The 19340-nt window shown below is 44.6% G+C and overlaps 1 protein-coding gene across 2 annotated transcripts in view; it reads right to left on the minus strand.

Annotated features, from left to right (window-relative positions):
- LOC133507732 (voltage-dependent calcium channel subunit alpha-2/delta-2-like) overlaps nt 1-19340 on the minus strand; it is a 35948-nt gene that overhangs the window by 3129 nt on the left and 13479 nt on the right. The window contains exons 6-37 of one of the 2 annotated variants that reach the window (XM_061833084.1): nt 17156-17291; nt 16951-17082; nt 16806-16863; nt 16314-16364; nt 15916-16015; nt 15692-15853; nt 14149-14259; nt 13984-14062; nt 13857-13906; nt 13683-13772; nt 12386-12451; nt 12164-12238; nt 11991-12065; nt 11812-11883; nt 11564-11635; nt 9975-10036; nt 9748-9824; nt 9599-9659; nt 9413-9510; nt 8469-8559; nt 8326-8388; nt 8156-8259; nt 6701-6799; nt 6496-6587; nt 6373-6420; nt 6192-6263; nt 5212-5364; nt 3605-3657; nt 3184-3239; nt 1303-1426; nt 1098-1207; nt 935-1017 (exon numbers count right to left, since the gene is read on the minus strand). In XM_061833084.1, coding sequence (XP_061689068.1) covers nt 935-1017; nt 1098-1207; nt 1303-1426; nt 3184-3239; nt 3605-3657; nt 5212-5364; nt 6192-6263; nt 6373-6420; nt 6496-6587; nt 6701-6799; nt 8156-8259; nt 8326-8388; nt 8469-8559; nt 9413-9510; nt 9599-9659; nt 9748-9824; nt 9975-10036; nt 11564-11635; nt 11812-11883; nt 11991-12065; nt 12164-12238; nt 12386-12451; nt 13683-13772; nt 13857-13906; nt 13984-14062; nt 14149-14259; nt 15692-15853; nt 15916-16015; nt 16314-16364; nt 16806-16863; nt 16951-17082; nt 17156-17291 — 2775 coding nt within the window. Of the gene's footprint in view, nt 1-933; nt 1208-1302; nt 1427-3183; nt 3240-3604; nt 3658-5211; nt 5365-6191; nt 6264-6372; nt 6421-6495; nt 6588-6700; nt 6800-8155; nt 8260-8325; nt 8389-8468; nt 8560-9412; nt 9511-9598; nt 9660-9747; nt 9825-9974; nt 10037-11563; nt 11636-11811; nt 11884-11990; nt 12066-12163; nt 12239-12385; nt 12452-13682; nt 13773-13856; nt 13907-13983; nt 14063-14148; nt 14260-15691; nt 15854-15915; nt 16016-16313; nt 16365-16805; nt 16864-16950; nt 17083-17155; nt 17292-19340 lie in introns of those variants that run through there. The other variant, XM_061833085.1, reaches the window with a different exon arrangement.

The raw sequence follows: 19340 nt of genomic DNA on the forward strand, positions 1-19340 counted from the left end.
AGGACGCTAGCAACAAGCTAACACCAGCTAGCGAGGCCTGTGTCGGAGGCATGGACGTGGAAGAAGACGAGGACGCCAGCGACGAGCAAACGCGAGCGAGGCCTGCATTGGAGTACAAGGACAAAGCTTGGCAACGGATCGGACCGTCAGGAATTGGATCGGGCTGGACCATTGGACGCAACCCTCGACGTTCGTCACTCCCGCCGCTCGAAACAAAGACATCGAGGTTTGAATTTCATTTGTTTTGCCGGCTATGTTCCTATTTGTATGAGCCCTTCAGTTAGCTTCAATTAGCTTAGCTTAGTGCATGTATGCATTGTGTACCTGTTATGTGGACTTTGTTTCTTTGAATGAGTGTTTTTGTTTTTTTTTTTTTGTATACAGATTTGACTTTGCAACCTTTATTTTGTTTTTAAATGTTCATACTTTTTGTTACATAACTAGGTTTATTCTTTAACGAGACGGTTAAAAAAAGTGGGGAGTTTATTTGGTAGCTTGGTTATTTAAAGTAGGATAACCTTAACTCATAAGGGAAATATTATTTACGAGACCTTTTGAGAGGGAATAAGTGCACAAGAGTAAAATTGGAATAGAAGTTTAGAATAATTAGCATTGTGTTAATTGATTAGTTCCCAATTTTAATTGAGGAAAGAACTCAGGTTGGCCACCTCCCGTCAAAGTATTATATACTTGAGAGACGCCAAATACACGCAACTTTTACTTACAGTACATACTGTACGTGCAGGCCCAGGAAGTATGTCGACAATGGCGGCATTATCGTGACCCCGGTGATCGTAACGCAGGTGTAGACTTCCATCTTGGATTAAACCCATTTCAAAACTAATTGATATTTACCACACGGGGATTATACATGTCAAGAATTTGCTAAATTGCAAACGGAGCGCGTGTGTACCCCACGTGCGTTTCTACTCACTAAGGCACTGAAGTCAAGGCAGGTTGTCGGACCTCTCCGATATCGTGCGTTGCTCAGTACCTCACAGGGATTCTCTTCCTGGACTGAGAGTTGCGAGTTGAGGAGGACCAGCGGTAACTTTATCGCCGCGCGTCGCGGCGGTCCGCGGGGGGGGGAAGGATACACTCCGTCCTGACTTGGCTCAGCCTCTCGATCTCGCAGGAGCTGCAGGGGAGCGTCTCAGCCACCACGAAGAGGAGGTTGGTGTTGTTGATACGCTTGGCGTGGAACAGCCTGAAACGTCAGGAGAGGGACAGGTCGATTGCGGCACGCGGACGCCACACGAGGGAGCGGCAAAGGTTGCGGCCGGGTTGTGGCGAAAACCGCACCGCGAGCAGTTGCCGCAGTCCTGCAACACGTTGTACGAGTTGGTGGTGTTGCTGAAGAAGAACTGGCTTTGGATGGTCACGCAGCTGCTCGTCTTGATCTCAGAGCCTTCTATGAAGATGTCATCTGGAAGGGGAAAGCATCGCCGCGTTATCTACAATTACATGCAACGTAATTTGTGCATTTTTCCGCAAGGGGGCGCTCGAGCGGAAAAGGTCAGAGTGAGACCGATGGAATATATGTGGCGAGGAAGTGACTTTTACCGGTCAGGTCCTGTTAGCGCTGCGCTAGCATGTTACTGCCGTGCTTCAGTGATTTTTACCAGCATGTTTTTTTTTTTTACTGCCGGCGCTAGCATTAGCATTAGCGCTAACTCTCTGTGTACCATCTTTCTTTGTGAATATCTTGTGTTTCAACGTCGGTTTCAATGTGGGGACTTGCAGGTTTTACACAGCTGCGGCGTATGTATGTACCAAATGGTATTTCCTTTACAAATGTACTGGGTGAGGCTTATAACCAGGCGCGTTCTGTAGGCCGGGAATTACGGTACTTTGAAAAATACTACACATATAAAAACACTAATCATGTATCATTACTGTGTCTTTACAGCCACTGCAACTTTCAAGCTAGTCAAAACAAGTTTGACAAAGCAAAGTCTGGAACTATTGTCTGTACAAATTAGTTATCCGGAAACACATAACATCCATTATTGGAGCCACTTATCCTCACAAGGGAGTGCTGGAGCCTATCCCAGCTATCTTGGGGCAGGAGATTGCTGGGCTACACCCTGAACTGGATGTCAGCTAATCGCGCGGCGCGTAGAAACAAAACAATCATTTGCATCCATAATCACATTTATGGGCAGTTTAGAGATCCAATAATATCACTGATGGCGTAGTGGGACACTTGCCCTACTTTGGTACCGGCAAAGTGAGTTCAATTCCCGCTTAGCGACAGCGTTTATATAGAACGTGCCCTGCAACTGACTAGCGACCAGTTCAGGGCGTCGTCCGCGTTTCGCCCAAAGTCAGCTGGGATAGGCTTCACCTCCCTGTGAGCCTCGTGAGGATAAGCGACTAAGAAAATGGATGGATGAATGAGATTCAATACTAGAGCTTTATCAACAATTCTGAAACTAATTGTAACGAACAAAAATTCTAGGATGGTTGTTTTGACATTTGTTTGTTTCCTCAAAGGGAAGATTGCAAATTCCATCCATCCATCCATCCATTTCTTTGCCGCTTATCCTCACGAGGGTCGCGGGGAGTGCTGGAGCCTATGCCAGCAGTCAACGGCCAGGAGGCGGGGTACACCCTGAACCGGTTGCCAGCCAATCGCAGGGCACATCGAGACAAACAGCCGCATTTCCAATCACACCTTGGGGCAATTTCGAGTGTACAATTAATGTCGCATTTTTTTGGAATGTGGGAGGAAACCGGAGTGCCCGGAGGAAACTCACGCAGGCACGGGGAGAACATGCAAACTCCACACAGGCGGATCCGGGATTGAACCAGGGAACAAACACATTTTGTAACACATTTTGTTTGCACAATCTGAAAGTAGTGCTTGATAATTATGATTTTTTTCTTTTTTTATTGATGTCATCTCTGGCCCCATTTTATGTTTCTAATACAATATACCGTACGACAAACCACCACACCCGAGGAAAAAGAACCAATCGGAGACAGGAAGTGTGGCATCCAAGGTGTCAATCATTTGTCACATTGCAGCCTTCCAAAAAGTAAAAGTTCAAACCGTAGTTCTGCAGGAATCAATTACAAATAAGGTTGTTTTATGGCCTGACACGGTAACAGGTCAGCCGGAGGTCACGGGGCGTGTGAATTCCCTCGAGTGCGAAACCTCAAAAGCAAAAACACACACACCTTGTTGGAGCCAGTTGATGTGTACCAGTCCATACAGAAGCTGCTGAATCAAAGACCTGAGGAGAGGATCACATTATGCCTTGTTAAGAAGTTACAAAAAAATAAAAGACCCTGAAGAAAGAATTTTGCATAACGGTGAGCTGAAAATAGATGCGAGACGGACGGCGACGGAGCGCCAGCTGACGCCTTCGCAGTTTCATGCGTTGAAGTCTTGACACACTTGAGATTGCTTTAAAGGGCAAGTGGCGTGCTGAGCTCTCAGTTGTTGAAGGTTGGGTGGCGGTGGCGGTTCTGGAAGGACTTGGGCGGGCAACGCAAAATGGCAACCTGGTGCCGAGGCGCCCTCGAGCAAGGCGCGACACAGCTTCCCTGGCTGCATGTGCAACTTACATCCCATTTAAAATAAAAAGCAAAGTCTCACCAGGCCACCGTGGACGTCCACCAAGCCAAGCTGAGGATGTCGGCGATGGACGGCTGGAGAAAGCACGAAAGGCGTTAAGTGTTGAACGCGTCCTCGGCCACAAACGTCACATGATTGAAAATGTTTAAAGTCCCACTGACGTCCCTATATACATTGTAAAATAGATATTATGAAAATGACACATTACATTATTCATTGTCTAAACAAAAAAATAAATGAGCGTGTCATCCATGCGCAAATTTGCGGATGTCTCACTCGACATCCAAGTGGTGGCCATTTTGCCTGCAACGTCATCAGCGGACGTCACACTGGGATAGTCGCCATTGAGCAGACGCTGTGCCAGAGAGGTTTTCGGAATTTTCCGACGCGAGTTCTTTTCGAAGAAGAGAACATCTCACAATCGAGTGACCTGACCGGGGCAATATTACCCAATCGTTTCAAAACATATTTAGATGATATGCGGATCACTTCTAACTAATAACAGACTCCCCGACAGTATGTACTGTAAGACAGTATGTAGCGAGCTCAGCCATGAGCGATGATGATGTCATAAAGTGGCCCGGTGTGACGATCTGAACGATCCCCCATGCTGAAAAATCTCCTTGTGATGAATGCACATGCATTACTAACAGGGGAATTCTGCGTACGTAGCAAACGCGTACCGGGAAATCCGCAGTCTCATAGTTTCCCTTCTTCTATATAGAACGGGGGTGTCAAACTCACTTTTGTCACGGGCCACATTTTACTTACGGTTTCCCTCGGAGGGCCGTTATGACTGAAACCATGAAAATCTTTTGCTTCATCATATTTTCACTTTAATTTATAGAGCTAGTTTTGGGTTTTTCAACTATTGTTTTTTGGTAACACAAAAACACTTGTGATATCTCAACGTTTTCATTTCTGATACAACACTTTGAAATTTTGGTACTGATTTGAACAAAAAAATCAGGAACGTTGATACATACGATTTGCCTTCGCGGGCCACATAAAATCATGCGGCAGGCCGGATCTGGCCCCCGGGCCTTGAGTTTGACACATGTGATATAGAAGGAGCTAGAATACGTTATATCCCAAAGCTAACCCTTACCCTAACCTTAAAACAAAAGTTGATAAAAAGATATACACATATATGTACGTTCGCTGTGTTCATCTTTTTGAGGCGTCCATAGCGAACACGAACACTGCGACGAGGCACCGCGGCCCGGCCGCGAGCGTTGTCGTCGCTTGCTGAAAGAAGGATTATGCCGTCCCCCCTGAACTATTATTTTTTTCTAAAATCGCTCTCTACGCATCTACCTGTCATTTGGAACCCCCAAAAGATCTTCCCCAAGGTAAAACTGGTAGAAACACACGAACCCACTTGAGTGGGCGTCTGCAAATAGCGTCACTTCCTGCTTCTTCTCCAAAACAAATCCCTCGAAAAGATTTTCATGGCGGGAGATACAAAAAGCCATATACGTCAAAATCATGTTGTGTGGTGAAAAAACAGATGGGTCCATTCAGGCTGCCTTTTTTTTCTTTAATTAAAAACATACTAAAAATCGTGTTTTTGGCGACAGTGGGACTTTGATAATGGTTGTGGACGGTTGGAATCCGGAGATTCTTACCACAAAGAAGCGTCTGGGCGCAGCGCCGGTGTGGCTGCTGCTGAACGGCTCGCACGCCGACTGGAAGTGAAAAGTCTGCCGTCGGTTGAAGATGGAGTTGTTGTAGAGGGCGTGCATCAAGTACGGGTCCACGTCTCCGAAAAAGAGTCCGATCTGTCAAGAAAGGTGGCGGAAAAAAAAAACCCACAAAAACACAGAGGTTAGGCGTGAAAATGATATGATAACATTTCAATATAGACGCAGCAAGATGCAGAAGTACACAAGCACGTTCTAAAAAATGTAGTGATTGAGTGGTAAGTGTGTATTGGGTGAAGGTATTACATATTGTTGCACATCAAAACAAAAATATGGAAACGAGACTTGATTTTCTTCCAATCTCTCCACGGCATATTTCATGAGCGCTTGCTGCCATCATTAGATTGTCCAGTGTCACTGCACCAACAGAAAATATGTGACAGCAATGCCTTGCAAACATTTTGTCACCTAAAAAAATGTAAAAATAAAATAAAAAAACTGCCATCATCAAAATCAAAATAGACTAGTGAAGTAGGCCTAAGTGGTTGTAAAAAAAAAAAAAAACTTAAAATGTATAGTTAATAAAGTTTTAAGCCACTGTAACATAAAGCACAGTTTGAACATTACTAGACTTGGACGTTTCCATCCATCCATTTTTTTAGCCGCTTATCCTCACGAGGGTCGTGGAGAGTGCTGGAGCCTATCCCACCTGTGAATGGGCAGGTGGCAGGGTACAGCCTGAACTGGTTGCCAGCCAATCGCAGGGCACATAGAGACAAACTGCTGCACTCACAGTCACACCTTGCCACCGTGCCACCGAGACTTGGATGTAAGAACTAAAAATGAGCACTCCTGAAAATCCCTTTTGAACCCCAACAGAGGACTTCAGGATGTGCTCTTCTGTTGTTTGAATCGTTTTGGAAGAGTTTTCCTTCACAGGTGTCACACGCATAAAAGCAACTGACCTTTTTCCAGTGATCTCTTTGATTGGACATAACCAGGAAGCCGCCATCATCAATGAGGTAGCAGAGGAGGTCCTAAAAGACAACAGGCAGTAGGATTCAAGACGTTACTGCGCATTATCTAAAGACAAACTGTACGATCCAATCAGTTCATCGGACCCTTCGGTCCAGTTTTAGTTCTTACGTCGGTGTTGACCTCACAGTCCATCTCGCAGCTCCTGGACGGTCCGCACTGTGGAACAAAATGTTCGATGGGGGAATCGGGACGGTAACGGCGGAGTACCGTAAATCACAATTGGAGTCGTACCTTGTGCGAGCCCGGTCGGCTGTCCGACACGTTGCTGGCCAGGATCTTGAACTTGTCCACCCACGCTTCCAGATCCAGTTTCACTCCCACCACTTCCAGCCACAAGTCGAAGGGAGAAATAAACGGGCAAAAGAAAGCAGCCTCATGAGAAAGAATTGTTACACGTGATCTCACAAGTGAATTTTTAGTTTTCATTTTGGTCTACCTGCAGGTTTGAGACGTTTGCCTCCTAAATTGACTTCCACAGCTGAACTAACCAGGATTCCGACTGTGCCGTTTTCTGGTCCTAACATTTCATCCAAAGCTGTTTGGGAACAAAAACACGAGCTTTACCCCCCCCAAAATATTTCACAGGGCCGATAAATGTAGGTCACTTTGATGCGGAGGAGAACGTTAGGTGTTAAACTTTTTTTTTTTTTTCTTAAAGTAAGACCAAAGGATGATCCTGTAAAACACATGTGTCAAACTCAAGGCCCGGGGGCCAGATCCAGCCCGCCGCATAATTTTATGTGGCCCGCGAAGGCAAATCATGCGCGTCAACTTCCATGCTTTTTGTTGAAATCTGTACCGACAAGGTGACACAGTAAAACAGCTGGTAAAGTGTTGGCCTCACAGTTCTGAGGTCCCAGGTTTGATCCCGGACCCGCCTGTGTGGAGTTTGCATGTTCCCGTGCGTGGGTTTTCACCGGGCGCTCAGGTTTCCTCCCACATCCCAAAAACATGCGACATTAATTGGACACTCCAAATTGCCCCTAGGTGTGATTGCGAGTGCGACTGTTGGCTGTCTCCATGTGGCCTGCGATTGGCTGGCAACCAGTTCAGGGTGTACCTCACCTCCTGTCCGTTGACAGCTGGGATAGGCTCCGGCACTCCCGCGACCCTCGTGAGGATAAGCGGCTAAAGAAATGGATGGATGGATGTACCGACATTCCATATTGTCATATCATAAATCATAATGGAGTCAGTGATTGTGTCGTGGTCCACACGCCTGACTTTGGTGCGAGCACCGTGGGATCGATTCCCGCTCAGCGATGGTGTCGATATCTGCCCTGCGACTGACTGGCGACCAGTTGAGAGTGTAGTCCGGTTTTTGCCCAAAACTGGCTGGGATAGGCTCCTGCTCACCCGTGACCCTTGTGAGGATAAGCGGCTTGGATAACGGATGGATACATCATAACCTTGAGATATTGCAAGCAATTTCCGTGTTATCAAACAACAAAAGTCGAAAAACCCCATTCCCCTTGATTTCTGATACCAAAACTAATTCATAAATTTAACGTGTCAATATGATGGATTTTATGGTTTCAGCCATAATGCCCCTCTGAGCGAAACCGTAACTGCAATGCGGCCCACGACAAAATTGAGCTTGACACCCCTGCGCTAAAAAAAGATAAAAATATTTAACATTTGGAATTCATCCAAGTGTCACGGCAGGCAAACATGACGATGATTTCATTCACTTCAATCAACGACAAATCTTGACTTGATAAAATCAGAATTCATTAAATACTTTCTCCATTTGGGGATTGTAGAAACACAAATAAGAAATGTTGTCTCCGACTCAAAACGAGCCTTTAAAAAATATACACCACTGACAGATACATTTTGCGTTGTCATAAACTCCTATATTAAAAAAAAAATAACGTACGAATATTCTTACATTCTCTAGGCGGCGCTCGGAAGAGGTAACCTTTGTTGTCGAGGCTCCTTCGGTAGTAGTTTGAATTGAAGGGCTCGGGGTCCTCATCCCACAACTCCGCAGCCCTTTATAAAAAAGCAAAAAAATCTTTCAAAAATAGAGATTTTTGCAATTACTTTCGTTCAACTTACATGTTGGGGAAGACTCGTGTTACGCCGCCGTCGGTGGACGCGAACACGGCCAAGAAGCCGTACCTGTGGAGCAGGATTTTTAATTTTTTATTTTTTTCAGCAAAATGAGGGTCTCACACCCGGTTTTGCATGCAAGCACTCACGAATTAAGATCTTTGTTCTTCCACACTCGTGAGGCAAGCTGCCCGATAATCCTCGAGTCCAGTATCAGGTTGTGGATGAGCCTTTGGTCACCTGGAATTTCAAAATACATAAATACAGTAAAGCCTTGGCACTCGATTGTCCCCATTGTCGAACAAATCGTTTTTCGAACAAAAATTTCGAGAAATAACATATTGCGCGCGGCCAGACCAGCTGACCCACGACGAGCTTTGTTGTGAAATCCCACGCCGCGGAAAAAACCCCGGAAATAACATATTGCACGCGGCGCAAGCAGTTGACCCACCCATGACGCGTTTTGTTATTGTCAATTCAAACGCCCCCCGACAAAACACCCCGAAAATGACATAAATCATGTGGCGCAAGCAGCACACTTTTGTTATTCTGTATAACGCAGCCTCTGTACGCAGACGTGTCACGGTAGTGACTGTTGTTTTTCTTCTTCTACCGTATTGACCCCCAATCATGGCTCCGGTTCAGGCAAGTTGCTTGTTTAAAGTTATTCTGCACTTTTGTTAATTAAAAAAGTCTACAAGGCTGGGGGCCGAGTCACTACAGATACGGCAATGCACTCCCAGCCTAGCGTACTCTACTGCTAAAGCATACATTTTAAGTAGAAAATAAATATATTCCTTAAATTATTTCATTATATAAAGTATTTAAACTATACATGTATTTCTACTACGCAGTTTATTATCAGGAAAAGCTCAAAAAAATGCTTTAAAAAGCCGGATTTTTTTTTAGGCTTGGAACGCATGATTTCTTTTTCCATTCATTGTAATGGGAAACATCGATTCGGTTTTCGAACAAATCACTTCTGGAACCGTTTTTCTGGAAGGGATTGTGGTGGAGAACCGAGGCATCACTGTAAATCAAACAAGCGCGGAGGTTTTGAACATCCGTGTCGCTTTGACAATGACGGACGTACACTCATCTGATTCCGGAGATATTTCCAGCATGAGGGAGAGGAAGTTCTGCAAAAACTGTGTGTTGTTGTCCGAAAGCTGCAGACGCTTGCAGTAATCCCTGCATCGAAGGAGAGAAAAAATATGCCAGTATCTCATAAGTTACAAATGGGAGATTCAAAAGTAAAAAAAGAGTAAGAGAATGTCACCTCGGAGCGAGAAAGACGTGTCCCGAAGATTCAAAGGAGCTCGGCAGTAATGACTGCATGTCTGCGCCACACAAACACTGTTACTTGTTTTTTTTTTTAATATATTTTTGCATTATAAATCTCTAATTACAGCCATATAACGGACTTACACTGAAGTTGAAGCATCACATCACTGAGGTCTGCCTGGATGTAGTACTCATTGTAGGGAGGTAGTACCAGCCCCAGACTGCAGGTGGTGCAGAGTGGTGGTAGTAGTAGTAGTAGTAGTAGTAGTAGTAGTAGTAGTAGTAGTAGTAAGACCAATTGATGACGCACCAGAAAAGTACGTTGATGACATTTTGAAATATATATATATATAGGCATGAAAGAATCTGACCTGTAATCTGTCCCATTGACAGGAGTCCACGTGTACCCTCTGTACACCTCATCAATGTATTGCTACAATAAAAGAAAACATGTGTCATTGCTATTTCATAACTGCATGTAAATGTTGTGCTCGGGCAGATCCCAGCAAGCGGCGGGGTACCGCCTGGACTGGTTGCCAGTCAACTACAGGGTGCAGACACAGTAGACAAGCAGCCATTCACACTTTGAGACTCAAGATGACGTTTGAAAAAGATGTGCCATTACTTCATCCATCCATCCGTCCATCCATTTTCTTTCCCGCTTATCCTCACAAGGGTCGCGGGAGTGCTGGAGCCAATCCCAGCTGTCAACGGGCAGGAGGCGGGGTACAGCTTGAATTGGTTGCCAGCCAATCGCAGGGCAGCCATCACTTCTTGTCATGTGCTATTTTACCCACTTTTGGGGTACAACTGCACATGTTAAAGGTCAAGTGTCATGAAATGGATGATTTTTAGTATGTTATTAATGAAAAAAAGGCACCCGGTATGGAGCCATCTGTTTTTTCACCACACAACATGATTTTGCCGTATATGGATTTTTGTCACACCCGCCATGAAAATCCTCCCGAGGGATTTGTTTTTGAGAAGAAGCAGGAAGTGACGTTAGTAGCAGACGCCCACTCAGGCGGTCTCGTGTGTTTCTACTAGTTTTACCTGGTGGAAGGTAGCGCTTTGTTACTTCGTGTTAGCCAAAATGCCGGCTCGTTGTATTGCTGGATATCGTTTGAACACTCGGGAGGACGGAATCATTCTTCATACTTTTCAAAAAGACCCGTGAAAAACGGATGTCACGGGTGCAAAGGACGAGAGCTTCGTGGGTTGCAAATGACAGGTAGGTGTGTATGCAGCTACTAAAAAAAACGATGGTTGGGGCGGGGGAGACGTAATCCTCTCAGAAGGTAACAAAAGATCCGCGTATGTAAGTCAGGGGGGCTAAAAGTGTTGGTTGGGTGGCTCATACATACTGTCTGGGACTCTGTTGTTAGTTCGAAGTGATCCGCATATCATCTAAATATGGCTCGAAACGATGGGGTAATATTGCCCCGGTCATTACACTCGATTGTGAGATGTTCTCTTCTTCGAAAAGAGCTTCCGTGTCCCATAAGGGGTGCCATTACGTGTTTTCGATGGCGAATGTCCCAGTGTGATGTCACGGGCAGAAGATGCAGCCAATATGGCTACCACTTGAATGTCGAATGAGACTTCCGCAACTTTGCGCATGGATGACGCACTCTCCGCTCATATTTATTTTTTCGTATGGACATTGAAGTGAATAATGTTACATGTATTTTTCATTTCAATATCTTTTATAGAATGTTTATAGGGATGACACTTGACCTTTAAGGAGGTGAAATACATAGTAAGGGGGCGTGTAGAACAAAATGGTATTCATACTCAGATGTGTTCCTCATATTTTGTCACTCTTATGTTGCCAAATGGAGTCATTAAAAGCAAGTTTAAATTTTGTTAAAAAAAAAAAAAAGTATTATTATTTTTGAAAAGGCTAACTTTCAATTCTGTGTAATATTTGTATTGGTTGCCATGATTTTATTTAACTTGCCTCATCAAGTGACTGCACGAGAGTTTTGATCTGCATGTCACCCGGTCGTCCGTCAATCATCTGTCGCCGGATCTGCCGTGTGAAAAGCACAACATTATTTTTTCATTTTTTTTTTTTTTTTGCAAACACAAACATGGAACAAAAGCTGGACGATTGCAAAGTGGACAGAAGCCAAAACTGTCCGCCTAATAACGTCAAACAGCAACGGTACAAGTGCAAGGAACATTTTTGCTGCACTCAGTACTGACCTCTTCTTTATTGCTGTCCTCCACTTCTGCATCCAAGAAGTCCAGCGTGACGGGTTCTGGGAGATGCACCAGCTGAGACACACAAAAAGCTCGATATTGAGTGACCGTCGAACACTTTAAATCGTGCTCATCCTGCTCGGTGCGCTTATACGAAAAGCAATTTCTGGGAACGACATCACCTTGGGCTGCAGATTGGGATGAAGCAGAAGATATCCATTTGGGTCGATTGCGAATATGTAACCGTTGGCCCCGAGCTGTCGCGGAAACGAGGAAATTCGGCCACGGTGGGAGAAGAAATATGAAACTCAGAAAGAGACGATTTGAGAATGAGATTGAAATAAAATGGTCGTACGCTGTATTGCGGGGTCAGGCGCTTTATCTCGTCCAGGTGCACGTCCACTCCCATGACGCCTAAAATCAGCTGGTTCTGAAAGCGCAAGCGAGGTCAATCGCGCATTATGAAACGGCAGAAAAAGTGATTTTCTCTGTGTAGTTTTACACATCAGCACTGTTTTATCGCCATATGAGTATTCTGCTACGCGTGTACATAAAACCAGTGAATGTGTCGCATTACCTGGAGTTTTCCATTCATAGTCAGATTAAACACAGGCAAAGTCCCGGTCACCACCATCCCAAGACCCTGCAAATGTTTTAAAGACAAAGGCCCGCAAATCATTTTAATTATGATGAATCATGAAAAGGCTACCCCCCCCCCATAAAAAAAACAGCGTTACTTCATATTTTTGAGCTCGTCCACGGAATTTTATTTCATCTACCACAAACAATCGCATTAATGGTGGATCAACTTAATATCTATCCATCCATTTTCTTGGCCGATTATCCTCACAAGGGTCGCAGGAGTGCTGGAGCCTATCCCAGCTGTCAACGGGCAGGAGGCGGGGTACACCCTCAACTGGTTGCCAGCCAATCGCAGGGCACATAGAGACTAACAGCCGTAAGTCACAGTCACACCAAGGGGCAATTTAGAGTGTCCAATTAATGTTGCATATTTTTGAGATGTGGGAAGAAACTGGAGTGCCCGGAGAAAACCCACACAGGCACGGGGAGAACATGCAAACTCCACACAAGCGGGACCGGGATTGAACCAGGGACCTCAGAACTGTGAGGCCAATGCTTTGCAGCTGCGCCACTGTGCCGCCCAACTTAATATTGTTTTGTTAAATTAGCAAAATGCATCCAGTGTGGAAAAAAATGGAGCTGAATGCGACTTTCAACTTAAAATACAGCTATGATCAACTCACTGGGCGTTATATTAGGTACACCTACATCGATCCATCCGTCTGTTACCAGGCAACAGGTGGGCTACACCCTGGACTTGATGCCAGGACAGATATAAAGAAAAAAAACAAAACATTACACCCTGGATTTTAACTACTAACGGCAGGACTAGTCGGAGGTCATGTGATCGCTCTGACAGACTTTTTATACCAGGGGGGGTCAAACTCATTTTTATCGCGGGCCACATTGTAGTCACGGTTTCTGTCAGAGGCCCAATATGACTGAAACCACGAAAATCTTTAATTGGCCCATCATATTTCCACATTAAATAAATCAATCAAAATCAACTAGTTTTGGAATCAGTGCGTTTTTCAACTATTGGTGATATTTGGTAACACAAAAAGTATTGCAATATCGCAACGTCATCATTTTTGATATGACAGTTTGACAAATTTTGGTTCAAACGTGATTTGCCTCGGCGGGCCACATGAAATCATATGGCGGGCTGCATGTGGCCCCCAGGCCTTGAGTTTGACACCCGCGTTTTATACAGCACTACTCAGGCTCTCCAAACGCAGGTGTACCTAATAAATAGGCCACGTGTTCTGCTCGTAGGGATCGCGCAGTCTCACCAGAGCATCCTGATACACGTTGGTCCACTGGACCTGCTTGGCCTCGTCGCCGGCGAGAACCATGGGCCGTCCCAACACGTCCAGGTACTCCTGATGGAATCCGGGTGAAAGGTTGCAGTTTCGGAAACACGCGGGACTGATTGTTGAAAGCGAGCGCGCGCCAGACGGACCCACCTGCGTGTTAATCCTTATGGCGCACAGGGATCGGATCTCGAAATAGTAACCTGGCGAGGAACACCGCGCGTAATAGAGAACTTTAGACGTTTTAGGAAATAGTGTAAACACAAAATATGATGTTCACCTTTATTTGTGCACGCGATCCACTGCAAGGGCGTCACATCGTAGTTGTGCTGGCCCACGGAAAAGGTGAACACTCGGACCTTGACGGGGATAAAAGGCCTTTTCACTTAAGGTGATTCACCCTGGCAAATTGCACCGTGACGGAGAACCGTGAGGGGACGCCGACCGTTTTGTTGGGCCAGTTGTACTGCATGAAGACGTCTTGAGCTCGGTCCTCGCCTCCGTCGGTGAAGAGCATGATGATTTTATTGCAGTTGGCCCGCGGGACATTTGTTTTCTGAAGGAACGTTTCAAACACAAACAATAAAAACACTCACAGAGACTACAGTGATGTAAAGATGGGAATATACAGTGAAGAAAATAAGTATTTGAACACGCCGCTATATTGCATGTTCTCCCACTTAGAAATCTTGGAGGGGTCTGAAATTTTCATCGTAGGTGCATGTCCACTTTGAGAGAGAAAATCTAAAAAGAAAAATCCAGAAATCACAACGTATGATTTTTTTTTTAACGATTTGTGTGATACAGCAGCAAATAAGTATTTGAACACCTGTCTATCGGCTAGAATTCTGACCCTCGAAGACCTGTTAGTCCGCCTTTAAAAGTCCACCTCCACTCCATGTATTATCCTGAATCAGATTCGCCTGTGTGAGGTCGTAAGCTGCATAAAGACATCTGTGCACCCCGTACAATCAGTAAGACTCAAACTTGTAACATGGCCAAGACCAAAGAGCTGTCCAAAGACACCAGAGACAAAATTGTACAACTCCGCACGGCTGGAAAGGGCGACGGAGAAACTACCAAGCAGCTTGGTGGAAAAAAGGCTCACAGTTGGAACAATTATTAGAAAACGGAAGAAGCTACACATGACGGAGTGGAGCCCCATGCAAGATATCACCTGGTGGGGTCTCAATGATCCTTAGAAAGGTGAGGAATCAGCCCAGGACTACATGACAGGACTTGGTCAATGACCTGAAAGGAGCTGGGACCACCGTTTCCAGGGTGACTGTTGGTAATACACTCGGACGTCATGGTTAGAAATCACGCATGGCACGGAAGGTTCCCCTGCTTAAACCAGCACGTATCGAGGCCCGTCTGAAGTTTGCCAATGACAGCAAATGGATGACACAGAGGAGTCATGGGAGAAGGTTTTGTGGTCAGATGAGACCAAAATTGAACTTTTTGGTCAAAATTCCACAAACCATGTTTGGAGGAAGACGAATGATGAGTTCCATCCCAAGAACACAGTCCCTACTGTGAAGCATTGGGGTGGTAGCATCATGCTTTGGGGGTGTTTTTCTGCACATGGGACAGGACGACTGCCCTGTGTGGAGGAGTGGGCCAAAATCCCTCCTGCAGTGTGTGCAAAGCTGGTGAACAACTGCAGGAAATGTTTCACCTCTGTAATTGCAAACAAAGGCTACTGTACCAAATATTAACATTAGTTTTCTCAGGTGTTCAAATACTTATTTGCAGCTGTATCACACAAATACATCGTTAAAAAAAAAATCATACATTGTGATTTCTGGATTTTTCTTTTTAGATTATCTCTCTCACAGTGGACATAATGAAAATGTCAGACCCCTCCATCATTTCTAAGTGGGAGGACAGGGTGTTCAAATACTTATTTTCTTCACTGTATGTGTGTATTTTTGTCTCCAGCCCCTGAAGAGATGGTGGTGGTGGATATTAATGAGTATGCCACTTGCATTTAGCAGCTGATTGAAGGCAAAATGGAACCCAGACTTGTATTCAGTGGTGCCCTTGGCCTGCATCTGCTGCACTGCTTCTTTAAAGATCTTCTTGTTGCGCACGTTGGCCTGGACGAGATGTTTGAAGCAAGGAACCACCGCCTCCGCCTTGTCGCTGAACTAAAACACAGCAACCCGGTTGACATAAAACAGCCCAAAGGTGATGATCAACAGGCACCCACCCGGGCCACGTTGACGTAGTCGTCGTCGGACAAAGTGTCCAGCATCTCCATCACTGACGCCTTGATCAATTTAAGCGTGAGTCCGCTGACACTGCCGCTCCTGGGGGAGGAAGAAGGCGACGGGTCATTGCGTGGCCGAAAACATGCAAGATATTCCCCATCGACGGCCTTATTTTAAGAGAATCTATTTTATAAGTCGTTTCGACAAGAATGCGAGGTCAACTTTTTGTTACCAAAGCTGTCGGAACTTGAAAGTTTTGCTTTGTTTTGCTTGGTCACTTTTCAGTTCAATATACACAATAACCTTGTTTTTGAGTTGCGAGTGTGGTCACGGAACAAATTCAACTCGTATCTCGAGGCAGCGCTGTACAGTATTTCGAATAGTATGCCAAACTTACACGTCGACGAGAATGACCATATCTTTGGGGGAGGAAGCGCCCTGGATGTACCTGTGGTGCAAGACAAGAAAGTAGAAAGTGTTTCATGCTGCAACAAAAGTACAACCAACTCTTATGTAGTACTTTGTGAGCGCCAGACGCTACAATCCAGACAACCCCCGCAGTGAAGGAAATCCATCATGTTGTGATAAATTATGACTTCTATTAGAATATGAACGTATCATTTGTTTATGTGCATTTCATTGAGGAAGCGGTGCGGGTATTTTATCTGAGCACTTGAGGTAATTTGACACAAATACCACAAACTCATTGCTATTGTACAAGTCCCACGCAAACAACACACCACAGAGACCTGGTTTGAGCGGGCCATTTCCTGGCTAAACCACCTGGATTACTCCTCACGCTCACGATGCACTCACGATGCACTGAATCCACAATAAACGAACCGCGATGTAGCGAAGGATTGCTTTATTACTATGCTATAAGATTTACCAGGGTCTCCTCCTGACATCGTACAGGTCAATTTTATCGGGAGCTTTCCATGGTGTGGCTGCAAAAAATAAATAAATAAAAATCTTGAATGACGAGAGCATTTCACAAATGCCGCGTGCCGCGAGCTGCTAGTTTAAAACCCCACCAGGGTAGTAGCGCGTCACCCCGGTGGCGCTGCCGAAGGCTTGCCAGAGAAGCGACGGATCCTCCCGACTGTTCTCCATGAAGACTTTCTCCAGCGCCTGCGTCCAGTTGAGCTCGTTGAGAATGACCGGCGCTGATGGCAGAGGAACGCTTAATATTTGAAATATGTAACATTTACCCCCCAAGCCCTCACGTTGTGAACTTGCCTCCTTTATAAATGTCTGTGGGAATCTGAACAGCTGTGTAGGAGTAGTTGACATTGTTTTTGAAATTGGGGTCGTACACAAACTCCAGTTTGATGTGGGAAGGGTTTTCCACTTCAGTCTCTCCATCCATGGAATACTGCAATAATAATCATAATAAAAAAAAACGAAAATATTTTACAAGCAACTTAATGGACTTGCTTCAATATTCAGTACAACAGCACCATTAATTGTTAGTCTATTGGACACTATACTAGATCCTTCCTAATGATAACAATAGTAACCTGATATTTTATTATATTATAGAGGTAGTTGCTACACCTCGTGAAAAAAAATTGCAATTTTTTTTTGTGTCAACCTGTTGACGTAGTGCTACTTGAAGACGTTACAGTAAAGCCTCGGTTCTCAAACATCCCCGTGTTCGAACAAATCGGATTTCGAACGAAGATTTCGCGATTTTTTTCGTGTCTGTTTTCGAACGAAAATTGGTATTCAAACGCTGCCGAAAAAAAACTGACGTAACATATTGTGCGCGGCCAGACCAGCTGACCCATGCCATGCTGTGTTGTGAATTCCCACGCCGCCGAAAAAAAACGGAAATAACATAATGCGTGCGGCGCAAGCGCCTGACACACCCACGACGTGTTTTGTCATTGTCAATTTGAATGCCCCCCGAAAAAAAACCCAGAAATGACATAATGTATGCGGCGCAACCAGCGCACTTTTGTTATTCTGTATAGCCTCTGTACACAGATTCTACTATGCCGTTGATTATCAGGAAAAGCTAAAAAAAAAAATCCCTTAAAAAGCCTAATTTTTAGGCTTGGAACGCATTATTTCTTTTTCCATTCATTGCAATGGGAAACATTGATTCGGTTTTCGAAGAAATCACTTCTCGACCAGTTTTCTCGAACGGATCATGGTCGAGAACCAAGGCATTAGTGATGTCATTTGTTTTAGTACCGTCCAGTTGTATTTCATTTTTATGTATGATACATTTGCATTTCATCTTTAAGTTTGTTTGTGATTGTAATGATCTATGAAACCATCTCCCATGCCTGACCCAATCTTGTGCTGTGAATTTTGGAAAAAAAAAAAAAAACAATCAAAGAGAAGGTCTGGCTTATGAAGTCTCGGCCATTTTTCAGGCAGTCACGGGCATACGCTCACAAGCTGTTACTTTGCTACCCCAGAAAATCATTTCATTTGTCAGCGGAGTGCCAAGGGCCGTATTTTCGTGAAGGCCGTAAATAAGTTGCGGTGGGCGGCGCAATTGTATGGCCAAGGCAGGTTAGACCGGTGGTGCTAATTTTGTAGACCTGTGCAACCCTGTGGACCCGAGAGTGGGCGACTTCTCTTTCTTTCACTCCTCTTCCTTGTTTGAAGTGAACACTTGGCCCATGTGTGCTGCTGTATTTGACCTTTTGTGATGATAGTGTTAAGTACCGAAGCCTATTGCTGCCACACCCAAAAAAAAAAAGGTCGCGTTTCACATTATTATGTGAATCGTATCACATTATAATGTTAAACAACTCACATTATAACATGGTTAATTACACGTTATAAGGTGAATCGTTTTCACATTATAATGTGAATCGTTTCACATTATAACGTAGATTCGTTTCACATTATAATGTAGAAAATAATAAATACATTTCACCCCTCTTCACCCCCCCCCCCCCCCAAAAAAAGGCAATTACTTCCGGTTCGGGTGGGTGGCAGCAATATGCTTCCTAAGACATCATTTAGTCATTTCGTGTTTCACAAAATATGGATTTGGAGAGCATTTTACGGAGTCGTGGTGTACCCGAAGATTGCCTCTTGCACGATTGCATGCATACGTGAAATCTTTTTTTTTTTTTAGTATGGAAGAAGGAGTGTTATAGAAAACCTGTATTGATGTACAGAAATGTATGTTTGATGTATAACTAAAAGGTCTCCACCCACCCGAACCGGAAGTAATTGTCTTTTGTGCGGCGGGGTAAAGAGGGGTGAAATGTATTTATTTCTAATTTTCTACATTACGTGAATCTACGTTATAACGTGAAATGAATCACATTATAACATGTAATTAACCGCATTATATTGTGAAATGATTCACATTATAATGTGTAATTAACCACATTACAATGTGAAACGCGACCTTTTTTTTTTTTTTTTTTGGGTGTGGCAGCAATACGCTTCCGTA

Source organism: Syngnathoides biaculeatus, chromosome 10 (assembly GCF_019802595.1).
Source record: "Syngnathoides biaculeatus isolate LvHL_M chromosome 10, ASM1980259v1, whole genome shotgun sequence".
Lineage (NCBI taxonomy): Eukaryota > Metazoa > Chordata > Actinopteri > Syngnathiformes > Syngnathidae > Syngnathoides > Syngnathoides biaculeatus.